This window comes from Athalia rosae, chromosome 6, assembly GCF_917208135.1.
Source record: "Athalia rosae chromosome 6, iyAthRosa1.1, whole genome shotgun sequence".
Classification (NCBI taxonomy): domain Eukaryota; kingdom Metazoa; phylum Arthropoda; class Insecta; order Hymenoptera; family Athaliidae; genus Athalia; species Athalia rosae.
Window position 1 is genome coordinate 14791413 of NC_064031.1, and position 12864 is coordinate 14804276.

General features: G+C 44.6%; 1 protein-coding gene across 9 annotated transcripts in view; it reads right to left on the reverse strand.

Annotated features, from left to right (window-relative positions):
- Nucleotides 1-1903: 1903 nt before the first annotated feature.
- LOC105692144 (glutamate receptor ionotropic, kainate 2) overlaps nucleotides 1904-12864 on the reverse strand; it is a 96239-nt gene continuing 85278 nt past the window's right edge. For 4 of the 9 annotated variants that reach the window (XM_048657749.1, XM_048657755.1, XM_048657751.1 and 1 more), the window contains 7 exons: nucleotides 11733-11930; nucleotides 11396-11621; nucleotides 11147-11311; nucleotides 7787-7887; nucleotides 6989-7193; nucleotides 2645-2957; nucleotides 1904-2040 (listed from right to left, as the gene is read on the reverse strand). In XM_048657749.1, the coding sequence (XP_048513706.1) occupies nucleotides 2034-2040; nucleotides 2645-2957; nucleotides 6989-7193; nucleotides 7787-7887; nucleotides 11147-11311; nucleotides 11396-11621; nucleotides 11733-11930 (1215 nt within the window). In that variant the 3' untranslated portion in view covers nucleotides 1904-2033. Of the gene's footprint in view, nucleotides 2041-2644; nucleotides 2958-6986; nucleotides 7194-7786; nucleotides 7888-11146; nucleotides 11312-11395; nucleotides 11622-11732; nucleotides 11931-12864 lie in introns of those variants that run through there. The other 5 variants (XM_048657752.1, XM_048657754.1, XM_048657750.1 and 2 more) reach the window with 4 other exon arrangements.

The window sequence follows — 12864 nt, forward strand, 5'->3', positions numbered from 1 at the left end:
TCTCTTCTGAAACCGATGCGATGAGGTATTCACCTTGCTTTCGTTATTTTGTTTCACGATTAATTCGAACGATTAAAATATAGGTAATAATATCTATTCATTTTTCACTAGCTACGTCCATCAGACGCACCGCTCGATTATCATCAAACGATTCTTTGGTCACAATTGTAGATGTTACTTCTTATTATTTTTTCTCCAATTTTGGCACTATTCGCGCTTGGTTTGTTTCAGTTTCTTTTTTATTTCTTTCTTTCTTTCATTCTTTCAAATCTTGATTTTTTCCAATTCAAAATTTGTACCACGAAAAAATTAAGACGTTCACGGGTATTTTTTTTTTTTTTCTCGTTTCGTTAGAGTTTTTTTTAACTAAATTATTTCTGCTTGATAAAATTTAATTATTCATCGGTAATAGCCTACGTAACAAATTCAATATATTTATATATATATAAACAAGATATATTTATATATATATTATTATATAATAATATTATCTTGTGAAAATCACTCAACACTATAAATCGTTTGTATGACCATTTTGTGAGAATCATTTAATTATTAGTTCATTTCGTAGTTTGATTTCTTATCATAATTTTATTATAATTGTTATTTCGTTCTCTCTTCTGTGTCAAAATACGACTGAAACACTCTTACTTATATTCAGCTAAACATCTCATCTCTTAATACCTATATATCCAATACTTTAACTAACAATATTTTAATCCAACGACTAACGGTATTGTGTACAATAATATAATTACTATACAAGACGCGAATTTTTCTGGTGATAAACAATTTGAAAAAAAAAAAAAAAAAAACGAAAACAAGGAATAGAAGAAAATCAAGCACAACCCTCTTCGCCAAAGGGCGTGTGTCTAATTTTACCCAAAATATCTTTTTATAAATTCAGCTACCGTTTTTCCCATTTTCTCCTTTCTCTCTCTCGCTCCCTCTCTCCCCCTTTTTCTCTATATAATCTCAATTTTATACAAGGTCTAATTGCTCAACGTATAATACAGCTTAGTTACACATTTTACTCGAAATTTTGGTACAGGAAGCGTACCCGCTGGCTGCAAGCACACTCCGATTATTCTTGGGATAAGAATTCACAAGTAGTCTATGATATTATTTTGTGTACCGTCGGATTCTTTTCAGTTTTCTTTCTTCTTCGTTTCACATTGTAATGTTTTTCATTGTTTTTATTCGTTCGTAGATAACTTGTGTATAAAAACTTTGACTAGCTATAGGGGTATAATCAAACTCGTTTAATAACGAATCAGACATTCCTATATGATACACGGTTCTCGTTATGTGTACGTGTCTCCGATTTTCGCATTAATTTAATAATTAATTTTTATATTATTATCGTTATATCGTTATGCCTTTACGCTATTGTGATTATTATTATTTTTTTTACATTCAAACTGTATTTTACAAACACCGTAATTGATCGTCCGATGATCGTTTGATTCTTCATGATTCGTATATTACGTATCGTATGCATATTACAACACCGAACGAGTCGTGAGAAATTCAGATCTCAACGAACCGAGTCACTCGAAATTCATTTGCTCGAAGGACTTCACCTAATCTCGACGAATCACCAATTCTGACGCAGGATCTCTTCAATATCTTGACGAATATCGAGCCTGTACGACGTCTTCATTTTTTTTTTTTTGCCGGACTCGACCGGTGAAGATGTCCTTTCAATTATAATTCATCTCTCTTGGCCAATTCGTTAGAGCGTCCTCGTTCTACTGTACAATAAAAATTACGGATCATCATCGTCTTTGGTTTTCACCATGTGCTATAAGCACGTTTCCTTTTGGTCCACATTCGCGACAAGGGCTGAGGCGCTCGAGGGTAAATTTTTTTGGACGGGAACTCCGGTGGGCACCTCCTCAAGTATTGGTCAAAGGGTTGTAGTTCGGGATACCGCTGCGGACGGCGGAGGTGGCGGAGGTGGGGGCGATATAATGACGTCGGGTTCACCCGCCAGGTCGCAGTCGAACCTCCAGAGTATGCTCTCAGGGTGGTCACCTCCTGTCAAAATTATATTCCGGTCAGTAAACATCTAGCAATAATTCCGCGCTACGTATACCTTACGCCACGCATCTCTCCTAAAATTTTCGAATCTCCCTTGTTTCGAATCACGTTTACATCCCCCGTTCCATTCGTCGGCAGTCCAAGCGAACACCTGTGCACTTGGAACGGGTGTATCTTTCGTCCGTTTTTTTTTTCTTCCTCTTTCTTTTTTTCAATCATATTTGCAGCTGATCCGCGAGGGACGAGGAGTGGGTCGAAATTGGAAGGAACGAACCCCGGCGCGGACACCGGATATTTCCGGGGGTGGTTCGCCCCCGCATGAAAGCTCTCAGCTTCGACATTCAATATTCAATTCGCACGTCATCCGCGCCGGTTCAAATTTAAAAGTTTATCGCCTAACAAGCTCTCCGACAATTCCCCACAGCGGCGCAGAGAGAGTGTGGAATCCAAAGGGTGGGATACGTCACGCGCGTTTGTAAATGACGTTACGCGGTGTAAATCGCGGACTGCGATCAGGTGAATCAGACGAACTAACAGAGGGATGGCCGCGGGGTAACGAGGACGTCGAAGAGAATCGCTAGAATAAAAAAATTTTACTCACCTTGAGCCGACCCGATGCCGGAAGAGTCCCGTCTCAGCCTCGGCGGGGGTGGCTGATGATGTTTGTGCGTGTGCGTGTGAGAGTGGGCGTGCGCGTGCGAGTGATGCGCGTGTGTGTGAGGGGGCGGGGGTGGAAGTAACGGGGGCGGTGGCGGTGGGTGAGTGTGCGTCGGGGTTCTGCATGGCGGTGGTTGCAGACGAGGAGGAGGCCTGTGCTAGGTGTTCCCCCCGCCCCGTCCAACTCCCCTGCATGTGGCTACTTCGAAGCTCAATGACTTCTTCATCTCCGTCATCGGCAACGCCCCAGCCTCCTGCTGGGAATCATTATCAGTGTTAGCTATATCGAGAAATCACTTTTCCCTCTATTCTTCTATCTCCCTCCAAATGATTTCGGGATGATAAATCGATGACGCAAGGTTTGACAAACGATACATGAAATTACCAGTTGCTATTAGCCAGATTACGGTGACGATTCGAAGCTCATAGTATTTAAAAACTGCGAAGCTCGTCACCCGCTCGTGATAGTCAATTGAATATAACGGCGCCTCGTGAACGTGAATTTTTTTTTTTCATTACCCGGTCCGAGCGAATAATCTGTGCGCATTCCGCGTCCGCGCTTCTAGATTATAGCGTTTTCGACGTGTCGCGAAGTTTTTTTTTTTTTTCTTTGTTTTCAACAAAAATTTCACCACGGTGCGGCGGCATCCGGTGCACGCGAGAGGGTAGAGAGAGGAGCCGAAGAACTTCGCTCTTTCATCAATTAAACCTCGAGTAGAGAGAAATGTTCTCGACAATTTGTAGGGCAGTTGTTAATTAGAGCTCGCGTACTTCGACTGTAGAGTAGAGAGAAATCAAATGTATAGCTAAACTAGTCAGTTTTAGTTGTTTCTAACACACGGGCAAGTTATAGGCATAGGACGAAAACTAAACAACGTCGCGGAGGCTTCGTCCCCGGAAGTCGGTTTAATAGGAAGTTTGGCCATTCCTATAGCTCCCCGGTGTTCCGCCATTTCTCTCGCTTCGGTTTACCCTGGTACAGTTCGGTGAGTGCGGGAGTAAAAAGAGAAAAAAAAATAAAACTGAACAAAGATCGAATGGTTTGAACTCATATTGGTTGAAATCGATGGTTTATCGCTCGTAAGATTCCTAGCTCGGGAGCTGCAATTGCGATTTGAGTCGCGGGAAATTTTTCTACCGAGCTAAAATTTCCATATGAATTCAAGAACGTGACGAACACCTGCAGATACCGGATAACGCGAAGAACCATCTGCGGCGGTACCTATATGACGACGAAAAGATTTTTCGAACGCTTTAAAATTTCGAGCTCCGAAACTCGACGCGAAATACATAAGAGAATCTCAGATTGGAATAATTTTTATACCTCGTCCGAGCAGAGCTTTTCTTTCAAATGAATGTCGAAAATCTGGTTTTCCAGCTTTCCTCTGAAATCAATTCCGAATCTTTTCACCCAAATTTTTATTGGACTCAAGAAGAAACTTGCCTTTCTCGAAACGGGGTGACTCTCAAGTCTCGATAAATACGTTAGGGTTACACGCCACGGGAACGGGTCACGTATGGGGCTATCGACTTTAAGAACAGGTGAAGCGGCCAGGAGAAGAGTAAAGAAAAGTTGAATCTATCTTCCGAGTTGAGAATATTACGAGGATAAAAGTAAATAAGAATAATGCAATAAAAGAGTGGAATAAAAGAAGTCCTTTCCGAGGAGCTCTTGGAAGTTGATAACATTTAATAGTTGACAGTTTCGCGGTGGAGGTCAACTTCACCTCTTTGTTCCGATTCTCCCATTGTTCGAGATATTATTATTATCGTCGTAATTATTTTTTGTCCTTTGTTCCTTTTCGTTTTTTCGTTTTTTCGTTTTTTTCTTTTTTCTCTCTTTCTGCGGAACGTTTCCAGCTTGCTTTTTCAGCTCCGTTTTTCCCGCGTCTCATCGATGAACGGAAAAACAGAAGTACCCACTCGGTAAACCGGGCGAAGAAGCGGCGGCGATGAGCCGAAGAGAGCTCAGTCGACGAGATACGCCTCGTTCGGACGAATTTCGTCAGAATTTTACTTCAGTTATAAATCAGCCCGAAGTCAATCGAGACGAATATTCGGTAAGAGGGAAAAATAACGTCGACGAAGCGGGTTTTTTGCTCGATCGAATTTCTTCAGGGATTCAACGAGAGATCGAAAAATACGCATTTTGACATTCGCTGCTTTTTTCATTTCTTCTTTCAACGTTCGGATCGACACCCGGCTAAACTCGAGCGCGTTCCGTGTACAAGTTGCTTTATAAAAGTCAACATCCGGTGCTCTCACGCCGGCTGTATGCATAAAAGACCCTTGAAAACTTCGGAGTTTGGTGTTTCGACAAATAAATTGTTTCCCCTAAAACTTGGCTGGCTGACTTTCCCCACCCTTTCCCACCGGCGTTTCAACGGCCACCGTTAATTTTTACCGTAAAACATAAGGCAGTCTTTTTCCCCGTCAGCAAAGACCGGCGCTGACGCTACTCCCGCACGCGACTTCATCAAGTCTTTTTACCGGCTCTAAATTTTTGCCCTAAACGGTCGGCGGCTGCCCTCTTTCCGCGTGGTGCTTTCCTTCAGCCTTTCTCGCAAAAGTACAAAGAGATGAACGTGAATATAAAAAGACTCACCGAGCTATTTGCTCGTCAGGATCACTTGGGATTTGTTTTTATTTCCATTTTATCTCCAAGATTACTGCGCGGTCCGCCCTCGTCGCGGATTCGGTTTCGCGACTTCGAAGGTCCTTGATTTTCGCAAACGAAAACGAAAGTATCCGCGGGGTCGGAAAACACTCTTCCGATTAAATTCGCTACGGGAAACTAGTCGCGGAATTAGTTGAAAAATTATCTTATTTACACCACGCCGTAAACTTTCAAAAAACCTTACTCATCCCGGATCCTGGATACACCCAGACATCTGGATATCCCAGCGTCCTACTTCCGGGCGGGTAACTCATTGCGCAATGCCAACTAACGTTAGTTCGACGATGTGGATATACCCGACAACTATTTATAAGAGCTAGTGCGAAGCAAGCATGCAAATTCCTACCGACGAACTTTGACGAACTCTATTTCGCGAAGCAGTTGTTTCCATACCTCCGAAAACTTTTTGGGGGGGGGGGGGCGTGCGACGAACGGGTGGTGCGCACCTCGGTAAAAATTAAGAATTTTTCGAGTCCAATTTTTTCACATTTTCAAAGTTAGTTTTACCGGAAAACTGTACGGACAACCGGAGTGAGAGACGTTATTCGTTCCCCCATTGAATTCAAATCGGACTCGACGACTACTACTCGTAGGTGATTTTCTCGAATCCGTCGACTCTGCAGCTTGTTTTGAGGCTGACAAAGCGTTTCCTAATAGAGCCAGTGATTTATTTCGCTTGCACGGTTCGCCCGTTCTTTTTCCAAAAATCACTGGCTAACGAGTAACCCGATTTACATCGACGTAAATCGGCGGTATGCGCTTAACAATCGCGCTTTTACGCGAAACTAAATACTTCCGTGAAATAACTCGCGAAATTCAAAGTGGTCGGAATCGAAACGAACGCGTCGAATAGTTGGCAAAAAATCAACATGGAAATTAATCCGGCGGTTCGAATACCGAAAGTTATCGATTTTCAAGCGCGCGATGTGTGTTCCATTGAAATAACGAACAATCGTTTCCCTGTTGCGTTTCGTATCGTGAGCTGTTCCATGCACCGCGTGATATTCAGCGACGTGAATGTTACGTAAAATATTATGTGAACACATATTTATGGTTAATTATGTACCGGGCTGCGGAACAATGTGATTCAAGCCACACGTATCGTCAGTCGGCGTTGGATAAATCGTATACGACATACACCGTGCCAAATGCAGTTATATATACATACACATACACGATGCGTGTAGTAAATATACGTATACACTGAGATATTGAAAAATATGTTCAAATAATCACGATATCGAAGAAAAACAAAACACCGTGCACAACGAACGAACTCAAAATTCAAAGAGCTTGCAATCACGTAATCATTTGACAAACGACATCGAAGAGCCGAGAAACATGTGAAAAAATAAAACCAAATCAACGAGGAAAGTCAATCAACGAAACGATGAATTTCTTTTTTCTTTGGTTTCCAACAAAATGTATCACGATTTTGATGTATATAGTTTAATGAAAAATAGAAACGAAAATAAAAACACACAGCTGCGAAGCATCGAATGAAAAGCAGAGGGGGGATGCGGAGAAGGGTGACGAATGGATGAAAGTAAACGGAAAAAAATAGAAGAGATTTTTGGGACTTCGCGCCGTTAGGCAGGACGCGACTTACACCATTTAGTCGAGGCAACTCGATGCTAGGTACGTATGTGGTTTCCTCGTGGCCGCAGTACCTCCCTCTCCTAAGGGAAGCGCCGGGACTACACCGTGGACAAGGGAGATGACCCTCGCGTGATATCCTCTGTTTCGTAGCCGGCCTTTGGCGAGATCCACATCTCACGGCGAATCTCAATTCGGATGCCATCTCCGCGCAGAGTGACTTCGAGTTGGTTTTCGTATCGGGATCAGGATTTTTCGTTGGTTGCGAAAAATTGGCAGCGAATACACGACAACGAAATATGTTACAAAAACACATCGACCACACAATGTACGGGACGTTACAAATATATATATAGATATATATAAATTTACACGATGTACATATGTACGTTATAAGCGAAAACCGACAAATATATGTGAGAAATTCATGCAAAATTTTATTGAATATTTTAATCAACGAAGAGACGCGAATTGCCAATATTGATGGGTTTTATTATCACGGGATATGGAAGACCCGTGGACTATACGGTAGCTCGTGAAACTTGGCTCTCGTTATAACTAATTAGTAAAACATCTTTGGACGTGCGGTGAACCCGAGAAGGGAAGTTTTCTTTTTCTTTTTACTTTTTTTCTTTTTCTGTTTTTTTCCTTTTTCTCTCTCTCTCTCACTCTCATCAAAGTTGGCAACACCTGCAGCGAGTTTTTCAGGTCCTTATCCCCAGCGGGAATTAAACCGTGCGTACAATTATAACTCAAGATTTACCTTAACGAGAACAAACTTAACGCGTGCAACTTCCAAGGAGTTTTACTCACCCTGTCTGATTGCGCGTGTTTCTTGGAGTTCCAACAAAATTCGAGGATAGCTACGAGTATGGCGAGGGCGAGTCCGCACAGCAGAACCACGAAGACGCCACCTGATTTTCGAGACAATCGGATAAATTATATGAAAGTCAATGTTTGTTGTGCGTACAAACGAAAATTATGTAAAATACGGGCGTGTGTGTGTGTGTAGAACGTGTATAATGTTCGCGTCGAAGGGACATCGTCTACGGTAGCGCGTGTACATTAAGTTCCGTACTTGAACTTCGAGGGCTCTCCTTACGCCTCTCGTCATAGGGCCGACGGGAGGAGCGAGTGGCGAAGGGATCGAGAACCGGTACACACCACACGGTACCAAATGAGGAGGGTGGAAAGGGCCCGCGAGTTTCAAGGGTTTCCGGGGGAGGGAGGGAGGACCGGTACCCTTGCCATTCGTCACAATTTACAAAGACTTTCGGACGTTCCTATTTGCATTCAAATAAGCGCTTCCCCATTGTAAATTTCCCTTCCCTTCTCTCAGTTCTCTCAGTTCGCGGGGTTACGGAACGAGCCGGGAGAGATGCGGAGGCGGTGACTCCAGCCTCCAGGTTGTCCTCGGCGTCGGCGTTTCGTCCTCGAACGTGCGTCGCGTGGATGGTAATTTGAAACTGAACTCGGTTAACCCACCGATATCCAACGTGCCGCCTAATTTACGACGGGGGGGGGGTTCAATTTTGCCATCGCCACCCCCTTTGCCCCCTCCTTCTCCCGAAATCCGGCATCGCGCGGTCTGTGTAACGACCCCGTTTACATACGTACCCCTAGATCCCTGCACTCGGTATTCCCGTGGGAAATATTTTGGCGGAAAAAAATATTTTGCCACCACTAACGCCGCTTCGCCGCTAGCGAGCGAGTAAATATATTTCGGGGATAAAAGCGCACCGTTTAAGGGGTGTCGAAAGCCGAAACGGAGCGAGCTGCCCTATCGCGTAACCTCCCTCCCTCCCTCCCCTTTTTCGTTTCGACGGGGGACGGCTAATTGAGTTATCGACTCAGGGAAGCTCCTCTTCGGGCGAGGCTCTTTTCATCCCTTTATTGCCGTTCGGTCTCCAGGAAGTCGGCGTCGTTCATCATTCGCGAATCATTTCGAAGGAAACGAATCCGAGAGAACGACGTCGGTCTTATGTACGGTGTATATTTCAGAGCTTTCTATTTCGAGGGGCCATTTCGGCCCGGGAGAAAATCCCGCGCTACTCCTCGCAGAGGTCATCGGAATCACCTCGGGCGTATTTTTTTTCTCCGATAATTCCGAGTTGTCGGCTCGCCCGCCGGTGAAAATGACGAGGAAGGAGGATACATGTCCGCCGTATATAATTTAGCTTTACTCTCCGCTATCCGCCTTCCCGACACCATAGACCGTATTTAATACTTCTCATGGACATCTTGTATAATACGTGTGGTGCAGCGTAACCCGGTGTACGTAGGTTGAATTTATCAGGGGTAGTTTAAACGCCTGTGCAAATCGTGGTCTGAATATAAATCTTCCCTCGGAAATCAGGGATCGTCGGTGTGTGTGTGTGTGCGTGTGCGTGCGCGTGAGTGTGCGTCGGGATTTTATTTCGTTCTCGCTCCTCGCCCTTTGCCCCTCCTTATATTTTGGCCCCGGGAGTCTTTCGTTCCGTATTCTTTGACCCGAGAGCTCGCCCTTCTGACGGATCCCCACAGTTGCTTCGAGGGGATGGGGTAGCCGCGGAGACCCCGCGTCCTATAAAACTCGAGAGACGAGACGCTACGAGGTACGCTATGTATCCGCGTTACACCGAGCGAGACTCTCTACGGCCATACCAGACGTCTAGGTGCTACTATGTATTCATGGTACGGGCGGGCCGCGACTTTATCAAAACTTGCCCATTTTTCCATCGTCGACCTCCCGCCCCAAGACTACAGCGCGCGACGCGCGACGTCGCGACGTCCCTACCACCCCCATCCCCCCCTCGTGTAAGACCTTATCTTCTATGCCCACCGTGACTCGAACCGCAATCAATATTATCATTCTTCGTGGACCGCGTCGCAAATAGCGGCGATTGTTGCTTCCTTCGTTTTCGTCCAGCTGCGAGTCCGACCTCTGTACGATACCTACCCCCTCCCCCCCCCCCCCTCCCCCTCGAGATGCGAGCTTATCAAAGTTCGTGGTTTGAAAAAAGGCGAGAGACGCGCAAATAAAAGAGAAAAGGAAATTTGAAAAAAATTTGTTCAACATATATACAATGAATATAATAATTCACGAGTGGTTCGTAAATTCATCTCGCCCGGGTGGGTCGGCTGGTGTTGGGATTTGCATAACTTCAGTGCGGCGTGATTTAGGCGATGCCTGGAAACCGGAAGTAGAAAGTTTCATTTCCGGCAGCACACCGCCGTCGCTGAGCCGACGAGCGAGCTACTATCTGCATATACCGAATTCACGGCTACCCGTATACTTCAAGGTATAATAAAGACGATTTCCGGTTATCCGATACACACCCCTTCAAGTTTTGCTACACTGCCAGCTAACCGAAGAATACCGACAACTTTGTACCTCATATAACCGGGCCACCGATCCCGATTGATTTAATACCGGTTTTGCGCCTCTTTTTACCTATAATTCATCTCGGCAAAAAGTTACGTACAAAAGGTACACGTACACGTTCGCCGTATCCAGTCATACGGAGGATGTACGGGTACACCCGCGCCACCACTACAACGAATAGAAAAACTTGTTGCGATCGGCCCATAAATTTAAAGCGAAAACAGAAAACTACTTGAGCCAGGGCAAAGAAATTGTGAGAGTTCACCGCCCCCGAAGAGTTCTTCGTGCGGTTTGGCAAAGATTTTTTTTTTCAACTAAATTTTTTCCTTCGAGATTAATGGATCCTACCCCGCCGAACATCTTGGTCCTCGTTCCGACTATTTTTTTCAACTATCAAATATTATAACGTAGTCGACCGGCGCGATTAGCCGAACGCACCGATGATAAAAATAATTGAACATCCCCCGTAAAAATTGGCGGAGGGAGGGTAGCGGTATGCAATTTTGCTTGGAATGACGTTAACGACGGCGATGAGCGTATCAATAAAATTGACGGCGATGACAGTAATACATTTTTTTACACCCCTAATTCCATTAACCCTACGAGTGCAGGCAGGGGTTGGCCGGGGTCGAATCGAGGTCTGAAAATAATTCGGGGAAACGAGCCGACGAAGAATGAAAAAGATGGAATGTATTAATTCAGCACGTGTACAATACGGTGGAAAAATTGTGTGTTTTTTTTGTACGACGATAGAGTAGAGTAGAAATATCGGTGGTAGAAAACAGAAGAATGTTTGGTAAAAGTCTCACCGATATTTTCCACCCCCAATGCGTTAGCTTTGCTCTCCTTGCTCTTTTCGTCGCGATTGCAAACGTCGCCGGTGTTTTTCCACCACTTGTCGTAGAGTATCTGGATCACCCCTTTTTCTTGCAACTCTAGAATCGCCAGAGATATTTTGTCGCGCCAAGGAGAACCTGCGATTGAAACGACGAAGAAAATCAACTTGAAATCAGAGCGGAGAAGACGAGGGGAGAAAATGAACGTAGGTCCCGACTGACCCTTGGGCGTCGCGATCCCGTAGCCTTTGCTGTCGAGAAGTCCGCCGATTTGCGTCAAATTGCAATCACGTTGCACCGCGTAATCCAGCATGGTAGATTCCATGAGAAATGCGTAGTCGCCCTCCAGCACTCTTTTAACCCCCTCCTCGTACGTGGATACGAATACCGCTGGTCTTTTCGACTCCATGAACCTCCACATTTTCTGGTAAATGCCGATTTTCGAGTCCTGAAGTGGCGGAGAGAAAAAAAAAAGAATAACAAAAAAAAGAATAACAAAAAGAAGTGGTCGAGTTCGGAATCCTTTGAGAAGTTTTCAACGGACTTTTGCGTAACTTACCCTGAAGAATGTCATCGTACTTCCTCCCTCCAGAGTTCCATATGCGATCTCCGTTTGCTCGGCGAGATCCGCGGCGTTCTCTATCGGCGTTATCATCCTTTCGACCGTGAGAAACGCCGCCAGATTAGCGGTGTAAGACGATATGATGATCAGCGTGAAGAACCACCATATCCCGCCGACGATTCGCGTGCTGGTTGCCTGCGCGGATGCGATACACGCCGATGATAAAAACTTTACAATTTGAATCGCACGGGCCCACGAGTCGCGCGGGCAAAGCTTACCGCGTATCGATCGCCTTTTTCTCCAAATCATTCGCTGGACAATTTTCAAACTTTCGATGATTTTTTTTTTTTTTTTCTCGCGCAAGCTTTGCCCGTGACAAATGGACCGAAAAATCATATCTCGATCGACAACAGTCTTCCGCTCTCGTTGTCAGCTCTCTGCGATCGACGGAGAGAAAAGTTTTCCGTTTTCTGTTTTTTTTTTTGCTTTTTTGGTTTCATTAAAATCGGTGGAACGAAGAATGGGCTTGGCAAAGAAGAGAGAGATAGCGAAAAAAAAAAATCTCTCGACAAGTTCCTCGTTCGGAGAAGAATTTGTAATTTTCGTCACCGTGTCCGTAATGATCGTTGTCGTACGTTATGAAGAAAATTCAGCGATCAATCGAAAACGCATCAAGACTCGATATTAGGACAGCTTCTACGGATCTAGGCTGATGTGAAATTCTAGAGAGGCGAGGAATGCCAATAAAAGCTCTACCCGTTCTTCTTCCTCTTCCCGTACCCACGAGCACCCTCAAAACTCCCCCCCCATTGCTTACCGGCCGCGCCTTCTCCTCGTTCCTCCGTTTTACCCCCTGTCGTTTTTTTTTTTTTTTTCTTTTTTCTTTCGCTCTCTCCGTTCATCGCAGGCGTTCCTCTTACGTCATACGTTGCTGCAGAAGAAGCTGCTCTAATTGGGATTTTTATTCAAGCTTTGCAATGTTCATAGCGTATATACCTATATAATTGTACATTGGAGGGGTTTCGTTATCCCTGGTTATAAAAAAAAAATAGGAAAGAAATATTGGAGAATAATTAACGTTGTATGCGTTACGCGTCTAATCGTTGAAAAAAAAAAAAAAAAAAACTTT